Consider the following 21,160-nt stretch of genomic DNA (forward strand, 5'->3'; position numbering starts at 1 on the left):
TCCCACTGCTAGAGAGTTCTTAGGCACATATCTGGAGCTTCAGAGGTCAATTAATTGATGTTAATTAACCTGGAAACAGTTCTTCCCACAAAGGAAATGTAGCTTTCCTATGGAAACATAAGCTTTTCAAGGACATTCAGAACTCAACTAAATAGAAAACGCCTCTTTTCAAGCATCCAGTCCCCGCTTTGGGGCAAAATGGCCTAGTATTTCTCCTCTTAAGGAGAGTCCCGTTTGATATGAGAAAGTTGAAAGCATGACATGGTTTTGAATCACATGTTTGTACCAGGAGAGTCCTCAGCTCGCAGTGCGGCTACACACACAGGAAAAGAGTGTAATAAAATGACCAAGAACATGGGCTTGGGAGCCCAGCGCAGGACCTGGGTTCAAACCTCAGCCCCAACAGTTGTGGGCAAGTGCACCTGGCACGGCGGAGACCATGAGAATGTTCGCCACACTGACTCCTCTTCCCAGGCAAAACCTCTAGGGACCAAGGGACCAAATTCTGGCAAACGGCATGTGGCGGAAGTGACATAACGACACGTCCAGGCACTCGTCTCAGAGCATCACACAAGACCCTCCAGATCCCTGAGTTACCACCTGGAGGCCAAGTGCCTTCATCCAACTACGACACAGCAGAAACTTAACCTCTGCTTGGAAGCCACTGAGATTTGGGGATTGGTGTGTGACTACAGTCCAGCGTCCCTCTAATATTCTTGGCCAAGTTACAAAATCCCCTGTGCCTCAGATTTCTCATCTACGAAAATGGTATAATTAAGAGTGTTTAACTAGGAGATTGTTCTAAAGCGCAGCCTTGGAAGGCACTTAGCACAGCCCTGGCACGTGGTTACACTGAATAGACACTAGCCATTAGCGTGTGCACGCGTCTGTGTGTTTGTGTGCATGTGTGTGTATACTACAGTAAAAAGCAGGTGGAGAGGGACTTCCCTGACGGTCCAGTGGTTTAGGACCCCGGGCTTCCACTGCAGGGGGTGCGGGTTTGATCCCTGGTCTGGGAACTAAGATCCCACATGCTGTGGAGTGCAGCCAAAGAAAAAAAATGTTAAGACGAAAAAAAAAGCAGATGGAGAGATAGAGCTAGATGCTCTATAAAAGGGCTGTTCCCACAGGACGTGGGAACTGATAAAGTAGAAACCGGCCTAAGAGAACTGCAGGAACAAGTCAGGAGGTAGCTGAGCAAAGAGACAGTTAGGTGCCAGATTTCCTAGATCTCTTCTACCTCTGCTTGGGATGTCCTAGAGCATGAGGAAAAATGGAGGCTATGGGGGAAGGAATCCCACAGCCCCAGTTCCAGGAAAGGCCAGTGAAGTTGCTACTGGAAGTCAGAGAGACCCTGATAGAAACAGGATGTCTGAGAGACCCCAGCCGATGTGAGGTCACCTTTGGATAAAGTAGAAGGTGAGAGAGATGAAGACAGAGCTACAGATTCAAGGAGAGCAGAAAAGATTTTAAATAGCTGCTGTGATTCTCTAGCTGCTTTACGTTTCTATTAAACAAGAAAGAATTTCTTTTATGTGCTAGGGTTTTCTCACAGATGCACAACTGTATGCAAACTCTATGCCATTCAAGAACCAGAAAACAGCATGATGTAAATGTCAGCGGAGATTATGTAAAGCTGTTTAAACTGGGACCAGTATACAAAGATATGTATCTCTAAAATGAAACTGTATGTTATTTCATGAAAACTGGATAGATTTAAACCTGTAATATTCAGGAAATTGAAGAACAACTGTTAGAAAGTCGTTTATTAAAACAATAGCAACTTACAAATGTGGTGTTATAGTTTTGTTGTTTTGATAGAAGAAATAAAAGATGATCACTTTGTAAATCAAGATCTGTTTGCCATATCTCAGCTTCCAGCACCATTCTAATGAACTTACTGGAAATCACCAAACTGTCCCTGAGTCTAATTATCAAAATCCAATTCTTAGAGTGCAACTCTCTGTTCCTGAAGCTAACTGAAAGCCAAAGTACTATTTTTATTGTTACTGTTGTTATTAGAAGAACCAAGGAGAATGCTGTATGTCTATATGTGCCACCTGGAGACACCCAGAAAAAGCCATGAGGTGCTATCCACGTGGAGGATATTAAATCATCTTAGATGACAGAGGTGAAATTCTTCTCCCCACTAATAAGCAAAAAATAATTTACAGTGCTTCTGGAAATTTCAAATCAACGGTTAAACACTGACAGTGCAGAAATGCCTAAAATGAGAGTAAGCACAGTTAAAAATGTATAAAGTATCCAGTCATTCCAAATTCTAGCAGCTGCTTTCTAGGGAAGGGGGCACAGTGTAAAGGTTTCATATACTACGTACTTAAAGAAATGGAGTATCTCTGAAGAAGAAAAATAAAGTTAGAGTAGAAGATAAAATATCCCAATTTCAAACCATAGATACAAAAATCAAATTCATATTAATTAAATACTTTGCTGAAAATCAAAAATTTCAAATGCCTGGTAGAAAATATACTTGAATATCTTTTAGATCTTTAGGAAGGAAAGTATTTTCTTAAAGAGGACATAAAAGGGGGCTTCCCTGGTGGCGCAGTGGTTGAGAGTCCGCCTGCCGATGCAGGGGACACGGGTTCGTGCCCCGGTCCGGGAGGATCCCACATGCCGCGGAGCGGCTGGGCCCGTGAGCCATGGCCGCTGAGCCTGCGCGTGCGGAGCCTGTGCTCCGCGACGGGAGAGGCCACAACAGTGAGAGGCCCACGTACCGCAAAAGAAACAGAAAAAACAAACAAACAAAAAAAAACATGTAAATACTAAGATCATATAAAGAGGAAAACAAAGGACGGATCTACTCAAGATTCAGGGTGACTGTTGGCTCTAGATGGGGAAGGGACACCGAGGGATGGGCTGATGAGGAGACTATACGGTTAGTCATCAGGTTGAACTTCCGGTTTTGGTGGTGTCTCCACCAGTGATTACTGCGTATTAAAATAGCTAAGTGAATATAGAAAAGCACGCTATGGACAAGATGAGAGAGTATCACGAACCAAGCATCATGGTCATTCCAATTCTATGCACCTGAGTTCCTTTAAAACTAGAGAAATCTCCTCTGAGAACAGACCTGAATAAAATATCAAACAAATCATTTCAGTCCTAACAGTGACGAGCTCCACTACCAGCCCTGATTGAGGCTATTTATAGAAGGATCTTTATTCGTCCTAGCATCACTTATAAGAGAGAAATAAAACTGAAACTCTCTTAAAGACCCATCCATAGAGGAGTGGTTTAAAACATCAGGCCACGTTCATACTCGTTCATTAATCCATCTCATCAGCACATTGAGCGTCCCGGGTTCATCAGACACGGTGCGACACAATGGTGAACGGAACTGACTCAGGTCCTGCTCTCACAGGGTTGACTCTGGGGGGGAAGACAGGCAGGAATCAAAGAATCACATGTGTACACATCCACTGCAAACAGATGAGGGCTGAGAAGGAAAGGAACGCCCAGCTATGAAAGAGGAAAAGGGAAGGAGACCTAGACTGAAGCATTCAGCTGAGACGTCCCAAGGAAAGGGGGCATTTAACAAGGTCCAAAATAGAAACCAGGCAAAAGGGAGGCAGCAGAGAGAGCTGTCCGGGCACAGAGACGGGGAGGTGGTCCTGCAGCAGCTCAGGCAGGCAGGGAGATGAAAGGCCAAGGTAGCTGGTCCCAGAGCAAGGTGAGCAGTGGGGTGAGATGGGGCTGGAAAGGCGAGTGAGCTACAGATCACGGAGGAGAAAGAGGATGAGGATTCTGGTCTTTATCTCAAGAGCGATGGGAAGAAGGGGATTAAATGGGAAAGCAACTACATCAGATCGGCACTGGAAAATAATCACCGAGGAGAATGGACAGTCTGGGGGCATTGACATAACGAAAGCCAGGGCTCACTTTGGCGTGATCACTCTGGTTCCAGGGCACAGCACAGTCAAGAGGAGACAGAGAAAGAGTGAGAGGTTATCTCAGTTACACAGACAAGGGGCAAAGGCAGCTAGCCTGGGAGCAGTGGCAGCGGGGCTGCAGAGAAGGGGGGGGATTTGCAAAGTCTTTTGGTGGTAAGATGGAGAACACTTGGAGGCAGAAAGGACAGAGGGTGGGGGTCACTTAGGGTGACCTGTAGATGTCTGGCTTGTAGAAATAGATGGAACACCAGAAGCTGAGCTGTGTGGAGCTGGGGATGTGATGAACTCAGTTTTGGAATGACTGGGCTTAAGGTGGCCTGAACATCTGAATGGAGATGGCAAGTAGGAAGTAGTCTCACCTGGAGATACAAATTTAGGAGATGTGCTACGAAATCGTTCAAATGAATAAGGTAGCCCCATATGCACTGACACGGAAAGATATGTATGATCTACTGGTAAATATACACTGAAAAAAGTAAGTTGTAGAGCCATGTGTATACTATAATCACTTTTTTTAAATATATAGAAAAATACTTAATCATCTGATCTGCAAGGGAAATACACACACACACGCATACACACACTGGTCTGGAAAAACTATATCAAACTATTAACCTACCCTTATTATAGAGTTTGGGCTGGGACAGATGAGTGAAGGACTTTCACTCTTTTGTTTATGAATTTCTGCATGGATGGGCCTTGCTTCTTACAATGAGCACTTAATCACCCCAACTCCCACTTCACTCCATCCCCAGCTCCTACATCACCCTGAATCCCTGCCCAGTGGCAGATGTTGGCAACAGGCTGAGATGGAAAAAGAAAGATGATGCCAGTTTTCCATGATATTGATAATAAAAAAGGAGTAATTTGGTGTTTGCTTTTAAGCTGCATCAAAACAGCTGTATCAAAATGTTCCCCAATAAAACGCCACTCCTGCTCCTTGAGGGTTTATAACCGAGTTGGCTGAGCAGTAAGTCAGTAAGATGACTGCCAGAGAAGAGAAGTCTGTTGTCCTCTGCCCTCTCCTAAGAGGCACTCTTTGTGCTCTGAGGATCTGAAAGTCTCATGTAAGATCAATGAATCCCCCATACTAACCAAGGAATATTAACGACTTGCCCCATTGTGCAGGATGGTGTTCCAAGAACTTGGAATAATGAACACACATGAACACAAGGAAATGAACACAAATGAGAGGATTGGGTGGCATCACCTAACACCCTGCATAGTTTAGCCTAAATTCTTCTTAAGTTACTTAGCATAATCACTCAGCACAGCGCCAGCCCACACTCAGTACATATTTGCAGAATTGTCTTTGAAACATCCAGGTCTCTATTTGACCAGGAATATCATTAGTCCAGAATGAAAATGGTGGAATGCTAAGACAGAAGCATATCAACATGAGAAAGCCAGCCAAAGAACATGGTGTTTATCCCCATAGGAACTTCCTTCCTCCATTCCCATCAGCATGGGCTGATGGAGCCAAATGAGACCTTAAAGTCACCTGTCCAACGATGTATGCTTAACCATCCTTAATTAATAAGTGTCTATTCTACAGAGAGACACAGAGCAACTATTAACTATGGAAACCTTACCAGCAAGGCAAACACAGGTAAAGTTGCCCCCATCTTGCTTTTCAATCGCATCAACACAGCTTGCATTGTTCTGGCAGGGTTTCCTCTGGCAGGCGTCAAATTCTTCACAGAAAGTACCCGTGTACTGATCATCACAGTTACACGAAAAAGTTGCCTAAAACACAAACATATGGTGTATGTTACTTGAGTCCCCTAAAATGTGTGCGTTGACTGTGAAACTCAAAGTTCAAACGTACCACGTATTTTTATAATTATACCAACACTAAGTATTTTAATCGTATCACTTATATCATGATCTGATTAAAATCACAGCTTTAAAAAATAGTCTATTTCTTTACAGTTTAATTTCAAACATGTTTTTTATTGATATGCATCGCAATGGTTTTCAACCTTCCTAAACCATAAATGGAAAGAATAATTATTTTCAGCAAAAAATAAAGTTTTGTTGACCTGACATGGAAATGAGAATTATGCCAGAGCAGATATATTGAGCTACAGTCATTAAATTAGATGTCACTCCAGATGAAATCCTTCAGCAGAGATAGGGCCTGCGACAGAAGCATCATGAAACGTGGCACGGGGCCCACCCTTCCAGATCACTGAGGGAATTTACCAAACCACTCGTAAATGAGGCTCAGTGTGCAGCCACGCAGATGACCTGAGTGTAAGGGAAAATAAAAAGGACCGTTCGGTTTGGTTTGTTATACTAGTAAAAGACCATAACTCAGACCCAGAGAACTGCATTTGACTGGAAGCTTCATTTCTGAGGCACTTGTAAAATCCAAATAAAACTGAGCCTTCCTGCTCTCGTCCTAATGCTGGCCTGAGGGTGGTGATGCATCTAAAAAAACACAGATCCGGCTCCAAAGCCTTGCGTAGATGTGACTGCGATTCTCATGAAGAATGGAGAGGAGGAAGCAAAGGAGACTGGCATAAATAAAACTTACTGCATAAAAAAATAAAAACAAAACAGACCAAAGCACCCTTCCCAGCTCTCCCCAAGCCCCACACATCAGGCAGGTGTTTCAAAGCCCCGCCCACAGCCTCTCCCAGCCCTGCCTACCTCCCTCCCTCTGGAGGCGGTGGGGGACCCAGCCCCCTGCCCTTGATCTTACAGAGACTCTCTGGGCTCCTCCAGGTATTGTTAACTCAGGATCCCACCCTGTACCCACCCGCCCCCACCAAGCACTACATAACATCTTTTCTCTTAAAAAACAAAAGGGTTGTCTTCTTCTAATTTTTTTTTGTCTCTTAATCAAGTTTTATAGTTCTTGTCCATTTCTTGATTAATTTACTCCTGAATATTTAGATTTCTTTGTAGCTATTGCTAATGAGATCCTTTCCTCACCTCTTTCTTGGAATACCCATGATACTTGCTAGCGATTATTACTGACATGTAAAGTGATAACGTTAGGTTACCTGTCATCACCCTGGGCTCTCATTACAGGTCAGAGGTTTTAGTTGATTCTCTTGAGTTTTTCGGATAAAACAAGCCCCCCCCCGCAAAAAACCAAGGGAACATCAATTGCAAATCATGATAATGTCACCTTCTCTTCTCTAGTCCTCACGGTTACACTGGTGGCACATCCAGAATCATTTTGATTTCAAAGGGAGGTTTGTAGAATTGATCACTAAGTAGAATGCTTGGAACAATGATCAAATTTTATCAAATGCCACTTTAGCTTCTATTTTTAAAAATTATCTTTTTTATCTCTAACCTATCAGTATGTGAATTGAATGTTTAAATTCCCTACTATTGACTCCTTACATTCCTGGAAGGAAAACCCACAGAGTCATTAGGTAAAATTGTTTTATGGCTGCATTCTATTTGTAGTTATATTTCTATGGCTTCCATCTAACTTGCCCTAACCCACAGACTCCTTTTCTAAGAAAAGCTGTCCCTTGCATGGTGAGATCATAGTTTACACCATAAGAGGATGCCCCTTGTCACAAGCGACTAAACCAGGAGTGGATGGAACTCTGACCTCAGCAACCAACCAAGAAGCCGGACAGTCAAACATGATATTTAGCTCAACCAAAAGAGCCAGATTTTATGTAGGTGTCTTTCTTTTGTTAGTTGAAGTTGTAGTTGTTGTTAAGGGAATAGGACACATCCTTATAAACTGCACAATCAAGTCCTCTTTGGTTTAAGGACACACTCATCAATTATATCTTAGAAACTAGAACAACTGGAATAAAAGCAATGGCTTTTTCTACTTAAGTTAGAGGTAAATTTTCTGCCTTCTGTTTCTATCATCTCATACCTCCTTGTGGCAAACGGAAGTTCCCTCTGCATTCTAGCAATAGTTGACTTCTTATCTGTTTTTTTCTTGATGCTGTGAGTTTTTTCCCCTTTTGTGTGTTTGTATAGACTTTGTAGTTGAAAGCTGGGAAAAGCTCATTAAGGACTATTAGAAAGGCAGCCTTGTAATTAGGAAACTCCTTTTCTGTCTTCTACCTAAACAGATGCTTCTCCAAAGAAGATATACAGATGGCCAACAGGCAAATGAAAAAGATGTTCAACATCGCTAATTATTAGAGAAATGCAAATCAAAGTTACAGTGAGGTATTATATTGCTCTGGTCAGAATGGCCATCATTAAAAAGTCTACAAATAACAAATGCTGGAGAGGATGTGGAGAAAAGGAAACCCTCCTACACTGTTGGTGGGAATGTACATTGGTGCAGCCACTATGGAAAACAGTATGGAGGTTCCTCAAAAAACTAAAAATAGAGTTGCCATAGGATCCAGCAATCCCATTCCTGGGCATATATCTGTAGAAAACTCTAATTTTAAAAGATAATGTACCCCAATGTTCAGGGCAGCACTATTTACAACAGCCAAGACATGGGAGCAACTTAAATGTCCATCAACAGATGAATAAAGAAGATGTGGTACATATATACAATGGAAAATTACTCAGCCATAAAAAAGAACAAAATAATGTCATTGCAGCAACATGGATGGACCTAGAGATTGTCATCCTGAGTGAAGTAAGTCAGAAGAAGAAAGACAGCTACCATATGATATCACTTATATGTGAAATCTAAAATACGATACAAGCAAACTTATTTACCAAACAGAAACAGACTCACAGACATAGAAAACAAACTTATGGTCACCAAAGGGAAAAGGGGGTGGGGAAGGGATAAATTAAGAGTTTGAGATTAGCAGATACAAACTACTATATATAAACAAGGGTCTACTGTATAGCACAGGGAAGTAAGTATATTCAATGTCTTATAATAAACCATAATGGAAAAGAATATGAAAAAAAAATTCATATACATATATGTATAACTGAATCACTGCTGTACACCAGAACACAACATTGTAACTCAACTACACTTCAATGAATAAATAAAAATTAAAAAATAGATCTCTCTTCTAAGGAAACTCTTGTCCTTGCTCAAATGGACAACAGTGCACAACGCTGATATTTGCAAGAGGCTGTCCGGAGCCCCTTGTGCATCTGCAGAGCTGTGATCGCCTTTGAACGTAAAAGCTGTGCATACCCAGCAGGCACAATTCCAAACCGGGCCTCAGCGTCATAGTAAATTACTCCATGTGACTATTTCTGGCAGCTGTCCACTAAAAATTACTTGGTTTGTATCCAGTCATTCCATTTTTCAGATGAATTTCTCTGGTCATTTGGGGGATACATTTTGCATCTAATTCATCTGGCAAGTTCCATGGAAAATATGTTACTTGTGAAAATAAATTATTAAACGCCCCAAATCAAATGTCTTTCAGTTAGCACTGATTGAATTTATATATATATATATATATATATATATATATATATATATATACTTTCTTTTTAAATTGAAGTGTAGTTGAATGAATTGAAAAATAAAACGAAAGCCGCACATTTTGTTTTAAGAAGGAAGCTTGAAAGAAACCTTAAGAGAATGTTGAAACAATTGCTTTTGACCAAGCAAAGAACTGAATTGATTCTAAAACTTTGACTGATGAATGAGGAAGAAGATTAACAAATGTTTACATACTCTTGACCATAAAATTTTAGTTAAATCTTTGCGTATTATGTGTCACGCTGTCCACAGAGTTAGATTTCTTCCAAAGTCTACTTTCTAAGAATGAAGAGCTTTCCTATAATATGAAAAGGATTTTTAAATAGCTTCAAGACTTTGACTTGTAAGGGGCCATAAATATTTATTAGGAAACTATGTTTTTAGCGTATTTATTGTAAAAACAAAAAAAACCTGTGTTTGATCACTGATGTATAAACTATTCTATCAACCTTGAGTTTAACCCACTGACTATGATAGCAGTAACCTATGCCCAACTGAGTTAACTGGCGTAAGAGACAAAATGGACTTAGTTAAAATTAGTAGCATAGCTAAGTTACAGAGAGGGACTTCCTTGCAAAATTATTATATATTTATAGGTAAAAATATTTTTTCAAGTAAAATGAAAAATGACCCTCAGAGATTAATTTTAAAAACCAATGCAGAATCTGTTTTTCTCAATAGCTTGAAGTCAAATATTCCATTCGTACAGTAATGAAACTTTCTCACACAGCGGTAGGAAGCTTACTTTGAAAAGTTCTAGCTTAAAAAAATTGCAGTCATACCTGCGTTCACTTATTCACCCATATATATTGAGCACTTAGGAAGAGCCAGGCGCTGTTCTGGGGACGCAAAAGTGAACAAGACTCTCTCGTGGAGATTATATTCTAGTGGGAGTGACTGACAAACGAAATGATTAATAATAAATTCGGTGATAAATGCTGTGGGGAAAATGAGGTAGGAAGGGGAAGAGAAGGGTCTTATAAGAAACATCCCTTTAAAATCTGCTACTGCGTTTACCATGAGGACGTTGGCAAGAGCGTATAGGCCATACATCATTTTCTACCTCATTTATAAATTCCTTCCCAAGAAAATCCACTCATTTAAAAGTGTTACTAGTCATAAGAACTGACGTTTTGTCCTCATGAATGATGGAGATGATGCGACTGCTCATTTTTTTTTCCTTTTTGATGTGGCTGCCATACAGAGTCTACTAGAAGTTCAGTTTTAACAACACTCTAGGGCTCTGTGACCTAGATGACTGTTTCCGCTTTCCAACTAGGCTATCGCTTTTTAATTTATATTTTCTCTGACTCTAACTTATTTTCTTGTATTTTTATATTTCAATACTTTACAAAATAAAGAGCCAAATTTCTGAACAAATAAATCTAAATTCCCCCGCATGGCACACAGGTCATTGGCAACCTGGTCCCAGCTTACTTTTTCTGTCTCATCCTTTGCAATTTTCACCTCTCAGTAAAGCCTACTTGTCATGAACAAATCATCCCAGAGACAGAAGGGTTTTTCGTTGTTGTTGTTTTTTGGCTGTGCTGGGTCTTCGTTGCTGTGCGCGGGCTTTACTCTAGTTGCGGCGAGTGAGGGCTACTCTTCGTTGCAGTGTGTGAGCTTCTCACTGCGGTGGTTTCTCTCGTTGCAGAGCCCAGGCTCTACGCACGCAGGCTTTAGTAGTTGTGGCACACGGGCTCAGTAGTTGTGGCTTGCAGGCTCTAGAGCACAGGCTCAGTAGTTGTGGCACGCGGGCTTAGTTGCTCCGCAGCATGTGGGATCTTCCCGGACCAGGGATTGAACCCGTGTCCCCTGCACTGGCAGGAGGACTCTTAACCACTGAGCCACCAGGGAAGACCAGAGACAGAAGCTTTTTGAGGAGCTTTATTTTTCTCTTTCAGAGTCAGAATTTAGCAATTTTTGTTTACTTTCTCCCTTAAACAAAGTATACAGAAAATATACATCTCTTTTTGGTGTCCCAGTGACATCAGTGAACATAAAAAACTCAGCCAACTAGACACTGAAGCTCATTGTTTATAGAGCTTGCTCACATTGAATTATCTCTTTAATCTTCACCACATCTGTCAGGTGGGTATTCCCAGATCCATTTTAGGAGTTGAGAACAGACTCAACAGAGAGGTCAGATAAAGTGTTTAAGGTGTCCCAGTTGGCAAGTGTAAGGTCAAGGCTTAAAACAATATCATCCAATTCCAAGTCCTTTTCCACTCACAGCTGCATATCATCCTATCATCACCGTGATGATCTATGGGTACCATAGACCCATGTGGGGACGTCCTTCACCCTTACTCTAAAATGACCCCCAATGATAGTAGTATTTTATTTCCAGCTCCAGGTATCTGTAGTTTTTCCACCTCCTCCCTTGCTGTCTGGCTGTCTTCCCTACCAGCCTCTTGACTGCTCTTTGGGTTCACTGATCCTAATTTCCTTCAGCCTTAAGAAAAATACCAACTCTATTCAAATAATGTGTCAAAATAGAGTAAAAACCTCCTTCCTGGGGGTTGAATGCATCTCTTGTACATAAAGTACCTAATCACTCATGGACGGACTTGGAAACTTTGGGCGATTCTTCACCAGAATTGGAGGTCCTTGATGTCTGCATACATAATAGACATTTGAGTGTTCACTGAATAAAGCTGACTTTACAGTCTGCTCCTTAAAGGTAGACCTGCATGAGAGTTCTGTGCAGGGTAAGGGTCCTCGTCTCCTACTTCCCTGTCTACCTCTGATGATCTTGTGATTTATCAGAATCAGAGCCACTTATACATTCTTCATCCACATCTTCATGCTAAAGGGGATGCTGGAACAAGGATTAGGAGGACAATTCCAAACCAAAACCTCTGAAAATGGAAAGGAGATGATTTAAGCCACTCCCACCTAACAGACCCGCAAAGCCAACTTCAACTTCCGGCATGGATCAGCCTGATTCCAAACAACATCTGGGCGATTCATAGTTAAATGTCTGAACATCTGCGAGGTCAAAATTCTAGCTAATGAGTCGATAATTGCTGAAACTAGGCGATGCAGACATGGTAGTTTGCCAAATGACTCTCTCTACTTTTATGCATGTAGAAATTTCCCATAATAAAAAATGCGCTGTTTTTATTTTAAGAGTCTGGCTAAATCCCAGGAAAGGAAAGATAAAACTTTGAAACATTAGAATCACATTTCAGCATCCTGTGTCCAGCTCCTCCCTGCGGGATGTGCTATTGCGTTTACTGCAGGGACGCTGTGGAGAACATTGTGTGCACATCACCGCGTCCCCGTACATGAAGTCCCACTCCAGAAATTCATTTCACGTCCGAGTGCCAGGAAAAGCTCTGCCTGCCCTAAGGGACTGACGTGTCTTCTGCTGTGGACAATATGAATCACATAACGGAGCATACTCCCCTCTGAACAGTCCAGTTATCTTGAAGAGAAGGCTCCACCATTCCTAGGCCAAAGGAAGGCGTGGCTACCTCTCCGCTTGCCCAGCATGCCAGGGTCATGAGCAGGGCACAGCCAGCCCAGGCCACAGCTGGGAGAGAATTCCTGCTTACAGAGCCTACGCGGAAACATTCGGAAGACCTCTCTAAACTAGGAGTCCACACACGGCAGGGTCAAGAAGTAGAGCCTGTTTCCTAACGTCGCAAAGCTCTGGAATCGTTTTGCTCCCAGTTAACGGAGCGGCAATTGTCCGTGAAGATGATCCCCCCAGTAAGGGCTTTCTGTAGCCCCCTGACAGAGTGCTTATACTGCTCTACGAGGACTTCAGGGAAGGAAGGCAATGAATCCTGTCTAACTCATGAAACAATGAAGCATTAGTCAGATTCTAACCTGAGCTGTCCCATCATGCCAACTGCATTGACCTTGAATCTGTGGAGATGGAGGCCACAGAAGCCTCATCCTCGTCTTTCTAAGCCAAGAGCTTATTCTTCCAGCTCTAGGGACCACAGCAGGTGGTCATTCAGGTCTGAAATTACATAGTTGACAAACACTAAAACCTTGATAAAAAGCAGTGACCATAGTGCACATTTTTATTTCCTTAAACACAGGTGGCCTGTAACTAAAGGGTCAGAAGATCAGTCCTGCAAGTTCTCTTAGACACGTAGAATTCAGCCTTTGACTAAGTCCAGATTTAGTATTTCAAGAGACAGAAAGGATTATTTTAACATAAAACTTAAGAGACTATCTGGGAATTCTATTTATGATGTAAAAGTCCTCATAAATGCCTTTTCCTGAGCCCAGGCCACACAGGAACACCTGGAGCCCAGCCACAGAGACAAACTGTTGCCTCTTGTTGGGAACACAGTGAGCCATCTCAAAGGAAAGCTCATTATGAATTACATTTTTAAGATTCTTGTCCATTGGCTGGGTCTCCCTGTTCTATTATTCACATTTAATTTAAACAACATACTCTCATTGCTTATAGCTCATAATCTTATTTTCCCATTAGTCTTAGATATGCTATTGCTCTTCTATTTGGGTTCATTCATTTCAAATGTAGTAGCTCATTTTTTTCAAGTAAGCTTAGAAACATGCAGATCGTCTAAACATTGAATGCAAGACGCGACATTCAAGAATTCCTAGAAATCGTTTCTTTGGCTTAAACATTAAATTCTAAACGATAGAAACAATAATGAATGAGACAGCCATACTCTTTCCTTCCAAAAGACTTTGTAGTTTACTGGATTGCTCAAGGGTGAAGAAAGTAAATGTCTTTCAGGAAATTTTATAAAAACTTTCTTTCTAAAATTGGATGTATGGATTGGAGGAATGAAGATGTTCACAAGCAGTTTCCAACCTCATCCATGCAACTTAACAACTTATGTGTTCTCAGCACTCTGAGCGTGGCTGGAATTAGGCATAAGATTTCCATGCAATCAGCCTCAATCTCCAGTTCACTCACATTTCTGTATTTATTTGCTGCAACATCCTAATCCACTAACAAAAGTAATATTTGACTTTAAAAAAAAATGGATGTTGGGCTTCCCTGGTGGCGCAGTGGTTGAGAGTCCACCTGCCGATGCAGGGGACACGGGTTCGTGCCCCGGTCTGGGAAGATCCCACATGCCGCGGAGCGGCTGGGCCCGTGAGCCATGGCCGCTGGGCCTGCGCGTCCGGAGCCTGTGCTCCGCAACGGGAGAGGCCACAACAGTGAGAGGCCCACGTACCGCAAAAAAAAAAAAAAAAAAAAAACAAAAGGATGTCACTAAAAACTCATCTTTCATTGCACTTCCCTGAAAAAAAATTAGCCTGATCCCACAAGTAAATGATATACCATCCTACTTTCTTATTTTAAAAATCAATTTAGCCTTCTAGTTATTTCCTTTGCTACATCAAAAGAAAATGATAAAGAAAAAGCTTTAATGAAATGGACATTTTGATGTATAAATTATTGACGAGAAGGATTCTTTGAAGAATAGAGATCCTTCCCAACGTCTTCTTCAAGTTCCCTCAGAAGGAAAACTCACTACGAATTATATTTTGAAATGTAAAGCTAAGATGATAAACCACTGATAGCTTTCTCCAAAGATGGAAAGCCAGTGGGGACATGGCAGGGGTCAAAACCATCATTTACTGAAGAAAGCCCCCGCCATATGCCAAGTACCGCGTAAGGATTCACTTAATCCTCCCAACGGTCTTGCAAGATCGGTATGATTTTTCTATTTCACCAATGAGGGAAGAGATTGGAGACTTTAGGCAGTTTGCTCAATGTCACACTGCTAGTCAGAGGCAGAGGGAGGCAGATTTGGTATCACTGTAAAGACATTTTTACAATTTAACATATTGAGAAATGCGAGAAATTAAATTACAGAGAACGAGGGGCAGAGTTCAAATGACATTCTGAGAAAGGGGATGAGGGCAGCGTTTATGCACTGAGTGGGAATCTGAAGGGGCTGACCTCCAAAGGCCTCTTCCGCTCTTAGATCTGATGGACCTGGGTTTCAGTCCCAAATAAGCCATAAATCCCCACTGTCCTCCACCAAGTGATTCCATGCCACACTGAGGTGCTAACAACCTCCTAGTGGGTTTCTTTCCTGTTCTCCCTATTAGGTTGCCAGGGGTACCATAACAAAGTATCGAATACCACAGGCTGGGTGACTTAAACAACAGAAATTTGGGGCTTCCCTGGTGGCAGAGTGGTTGAGAGTCCGCCTGCTGATGCAGGGGACACGGGTTCGTGCCCCGGTCTGGGAAGATCCCACATGCCGCAGAGCGGCTGGGCCCGTGAGCCATGGCCGCTGAGCCTGCGTGTCCGGAGGCTGTGCTCCGCAACGGAAGTGGCCACCGCAGTGAGAGGCATGCGTACCGCCGAAAAAAAAAAAAAAAGTGAACCCAGGAAATCTGATTCCAGGATCTCCCCTTTATGTAAAAGAAACTACGGTCAAAGTGAACCACAGACGACCATGTAGCTTAGTAAGAAAAAAATACTACATTGCCTGTTGAGATCCTATTCCTAGCTCTTCCATCTCTTTGACCTTGGGCAAGAAATTTACATTATTTATGACTTTGTTTCCTATTGGACCTCAGGTAATAATAGAAGAAAATGAAAGGAGATGTGCTATAACCAGAGATTCTTTTATTTATGTTGTTGGCTTTAAAATTTTAACTGTTGTAAGATCTACAATGATACAACAGATATTCAAGAACACCTATCCAATAACAAAGGAGTTCAGCACAGTCACTTACAGATAAAATGACTGCATCAGTGACACAGGAGGACTAAGTGGTTGACTGGTCCCTCTTCCCAGTTCCTGTTTGAGTCAGGTGATGAAAATCAGCAAATCAAATCACAAGCTAGATTCAGGGACCAGGATATATAAGTGGAGATTAGAAATTAGGCTTGGGTAAGATCATCAAAACCCTCAACCTCTTTTTTCCCATTCAGATTGCACTGGCCCTTTACAAATCCTGGAGACAGGGAAGGTGAGGTGCTCAAATGGATGTGGAGACCAGGCAGGAGGTGCACTTGCACCTACCTGGCCAGGTAAAAGGTACAGCACCTGATCCCTATAGAGAACCCCCAGCTTCCTGCCCTGACTGTTCAAACATTCTGATGGCTCTGGGTCTATCCATAGATCATTCCTGAGTGACAGTTTTTGTTCTTCTGGGGATAACCCATAGAGTTCTCAAGACCTCTGTCACCATGGGACACTCTAGACCCCAAAATGGGGAGACAAACCTGAAGAACTCCACCTCATGGACACTCATTCAATGGCTTCTCTCCCAGAACATCTGTCTCGTGTGTGGCTTCTCTTTCTTCTTTCTTCCCTCCATCTTCCATCCATCCCCAAAGGGGATGGAACCCCTTTGGGCTCCGTCACATACATGGTCTATTACATTCACGGGCCACGGCTAACCCGACATGCATCCCCAGTTCCTATCTTTAGCCAGTACGTGAGCCTTCCTCGGCACATTTATAACTTTAACCTATGTTTACTTTCCTCTTGGACCTAGAATTCTCCTTTGCCTTGGTCTTCAGATCTATTTTCCTCTTAATAGGTTATTTTACAGTTTACGTACTTTTGTGGATAGTCACAAAGCCAACCCAAAGAGAGAGACTGCAAATAGACAAAAAAGTAAACCACAGCAGAGTTGCTATAAAGGATCAGTTCAGCCTTCCTTATGGAGGGTGAATGCAATTCTTCAGCCCCTTGCTCTCCTACTGAAATGAGAATATACACATGAATCAAGATTCCTCTTCTTATTGTTATTGGTATCATAGCCTAAATTCCAAGAGGTCTGTCTTGATTATATGATCCCTGACACCACACCGTGGCATTTAACTAAAACTATCTCTTCAGTATTGAATGGGAAAAAACTCTCTTTCCATCTTATTGCGAATGATTTCCTTTATATAGAGTCCCTGATCTGAGGGATGTTTTTCTTTATTGAATTTACACTCACACAAATTGAAGTAACACCAGCAGATGTGGGAAGGTCCTATCATTCATTTTAATTAAATCTTATCTCACTAAATGTTTGCTGCTTTCATGATTTTAACACTGAACAAAAGGCAGGTTATATCTAAGAGATGTGTTTCTCCAGGATAATTGGAAAAGAATCATTCTAACAACTTCCAAAAGAAACTCAGCAAACGATCTAGCTCAGGGATGGCAAAAGAATTAGCTAAGTTCACAGGCAAGGTGAATCTTGCTTGCTTTCAAACAGTTTTTATTAATCTATAATATTCTCAAGAAGCGATTTCTTTTAGGTGATAATTTAATCCTCCAATTCTGAATCAGAGAAAATCTGCATACAAATTTTTAATGTAAGGACACTAACGCTGCTCATATCATCCTTCCAACAATTTCTTGGTTAGTATATTATATTTGAACCATTTTGATGCTTGAAGTTTCTTTTCTAATTCATTTATGACTCAGCATAGGATATCAGGTTTAGGTTCTTTATTGGAAAAAGAAAGGTATCGCATGCTTAATTCCCTAGAGCCTCAGGACTGCCGTCATCAGAGGGTGGTAATGAAATGTCCATGTCACAGAAAATCCTTGGGCTAAGCACAGATTCATGTAAGTGCTGGAAAGAACCTTAATCTCACTTCCTGGTTCATGTGCACAGGCTTGATGAAGGCTGGTACACCTAGCAGTGCTGTCATACAGGACAGTGCCCAGTGGAGAAGCCAATCTCAAATAATTTTCTCTAATTATAATTTTTAAATGCTTGTGTTGGAAAGGAAAACAATTCCATGAGCTAGCCCGAATTCCTGCCTTCTCTGAGAGCGGCATATATGGGCGTTAGCTACAGAATGGGGCTCAAGGTCATTTATGGCATCGGATGAGTACTTTTAAGCTTCTCAGACTCCTCTAAAATAAAACTAGTTTTGTTTATTTGGCATAACATCTGTCTCAGAAGTATGGCTCAAATGCCACCAGCCTCCCCTGTTTCTAAACGTAGGAAGAATTGAAAACCAAACACAAGACTCTGATTTGCTGACAAATCTCACCTCCCCAAACCCAGGTCCCCCTCAGACCCAACACCTCCAGCTGGATTCTAGAATTACCTACTCTTCTCTCTCCTACTAAAATCAGCCCCTGACTAAGCTAAGTTATTCCAGTTTTAATGACAGATAATACCTTAATGTGATACCATTTCAGGGACATTTGCATTTAAACAGGAAATCATGCCTTTATTACAAGGAATTAAGCTCACACACCAGGATTCCGGCCATCCCCGCCAGGCTGGTGTGTCAAGGAAATTTGGGATGAAGGGACCTCCCTAGATATCCTTGAATCTTACACTAAGTCTACACTCCTAGCCCACCGTATTCTGTCCACCAGAATAGGCAACTAAATTGTACCAATGTCTAGCTATACTTTTATTTTTTAAAGTATTTTTTTAAAATTTCAGTTCAGAAGTTAAAAACCCTCATAAATTAAAAAAAAAAAAAGTATCTCCTACTACTACTGCTGCTGGTAACTATGGTTTCGCTCTTTTTTAGAAGACCCTCTTACCAGGGTTCCTCTTGGGCAACAATTATACACTCATGAGTATTTCTGGCTAAAATTGGTATTTGCCAACAAATTTGTTTTTTAACCGCAAAATTAAAAATACATTTAGCTAAGCAGTGCTTGGAAACAATGGGTAAGAAGTAAAACAAACAGCTGATTGCCCATTTCTGTGGCCAACTGCACCCCTCTTGTCACAGCACAGATCTTAAAGACAAAATAAAACAGAAAACACTAGTATGTAGAGCATATGCTGGTGACTTGGATTAAAAAACTCAAGTATCAACTTTCTCCCAACAATTATCCTTTAAAATGAGAACTCTGAGAAGGAAATTAAACGTGAGTCTAGCCCCAAATGATTACCGCTGAAGTCAGTTAAAATCTGTTGTATAGGCCAGAAGCATCCCTGGGTAGTTCAAAAGAGGATGAGGGGAAGCAGAGACGTCCAAGGATAACAGGGTTGAAATGCCAAGTGCAACAAGGGCCACAGGAAGGTGGCTCTCGATGGGGGCAACAGATGCCACTTTTATGGTCTGTGTACCATGTCACCTTTTATTTATGAAGCACTTTACAAAATGCTTGCACATATAGGATCCCATGTTAAATTCCATTAGGATTTTCTCCAGCACCTCTACAGGCCTGTACTCCCAAGGTCTCCCATGCGCCACGGCCCTGTGATATGGACACTTCATGTTTCCCAATATCGGACAGGGATACTGAGGCTCTAGGGAATTAAGTGATGTCATTTCAGTAAATGCCAGAGTCAGAGCTTGACTCCTGAACTGCCCCGTGTCCACTGGCCTCCACCGGGCCACAAAGCTTCCCACTTCATCAGAATGGTCTCTACAGACGCAGAAGCCCACACTGACATCGCCTGGACCGAGTACAGACACCATGTGCTCTCTTTAAGCACACAGATATGTGGTGCAGCCTTGAATTCTCTCTCCAGCTAGACACTAAAAGTAAGCCTCCACAGGCTTCTCAATGATCTAAACAAAACTAAAATGCTGGTACCTTTGGAAGCACTACAAAATTGTAAAACTTCAACCCTTACTAAAATTAAGTCATCCCAAGAGCCTCAATATCCCCACGCAAAAATTCCAGCGAGGAAAATGTCATGTCACAGGACATGATGAATGGAAGATCCTTTCCACCAGGAAACAGCAGTGGAACTGATGTCTCATGAGCATCTGGTGAATTTCAGCCAAGCTAAATGGAAGGCGGTGTTTTTGATTAATTTGCAAAATGAATTGTTCTTGTGATAAAAATGGAAGAATAATATTATACTAATCTAAATAAGGAAGTTGCTAAAATAAATTCGAATGTATTATTTATTTTAGCAACTTGAAATAGCCCTCAGGCAAAAGTCAAATTAGGGTGCTGCGTCTGATTTTAGGCATCGCAATAGGATATCTTTTTTTCTTATCCCCCAAATCTTCCATGTGTGGAGAAATCCTTAAAATAGAAGATCAGACTTTGGTTTAAAAATCAATGAAAACAATTCAAGCTAAAAGAAGGGTGACCAGATTCCAGTACAAGTTCGCACAGTCTGTGACCCTGGCCTGTGGAGCAGCCTTCCTTAACCTAATCCAAGTCCTAACTAACCCCACGCATCTTCCATTCCAGACCCCTACAAAACTTCTGCAGCAGACTGTCCTTTCATCACTTCAGCAGGTGCTTTCATGGCATATAACCCATTCCTTTAATATGTTAGTTTCCACTAACCATTAATGCCTCTTGCATCAATGTTTAATTTTCTTGACTTTTAGGACTTTGTTCAATTCTCTGCTACTGACACCACTTGATGGTGATCACCTGATATACTTTGCTTGCCAGCACTGAAACATATACTAAAACAAACTGAGACCAGATAATAACGAAGAAAAGAATAGAGGTAAAATGTAACGAAGAAAGCATATAAAGAAATGGAAAAGGTTAATAGGAAAGACAAACCAAGATCACACCAGCGAATCTGGGAAAACACTTATTGAATTATAATGCGGAGATAGAAGGAAGGGAGAAAAGCGAAATGTTTTAACTTTTTCTACAGCTATAGACCTAAACACGTGCATGATTATTTTGAGAAAATATAAATAATATTGTATAAGCTGCTGTGGGTATTTCTGTTCATGTGCTTCGTGTTCCCCAGTCTCCTGCCAAAGCGTTGTGACCGTGTGAAAGCAAGATGTGTAAATGACAGCTCTGATGTCCTGCATAATAATGACCTTTGAATTCTGAACAGCTCTGGAACTGTCCACATTTGCCAGGGCCTCTGCTGACTCCTGGAAGATGATCACACTAGCATCCTCTGCACCTCTCCCTCCACACTGGAGCCCTAAATGGCCCTGCACATAACACACAGTCACCTCTGTCTG

At 41.7% G+C, this 21,160-nt stretch overlaps 1 protein-coding gene across 2 annotated transcripts in view; it reads right to left on the reverse strand.

Annotated features, from left to right (window-relative positions):
- The window catches only part of DNER (delta/notch like EGF repeat containing), a 326,041-nt gene that overhangs the window by 118,731 nt on the left and 186,150 nt on the right, over positions 1 to 21,160 (reverse strand). For both annotated transcript variants that reach the window (XM_079924540.1, XM_079924541.1), the window contains exon 6: positions 5,507 to 5,660. In XM_079924540.1, the coding sequence (XP_079780666.1) occupies positions 5,507 to 5,660 (154 nt within the window). The remainder of the gene's footprint in view (positions 1 to 5,506; positions 5,661 to 21,160) is intronic.

This window comes from Stenella coeruleoalba (genome assembly GCF_951394435.1).
Source record: "Stenella coeruleoalba genome assembly, chromosome: 6".
Classification (NCBI taxonomy): domain Eukaryota; kingdom Metazoa; phylum Chordata; class Mammalia; order Artiodactyla; family Delphinidae; genus Stenella; species Stenella coeruleoalba.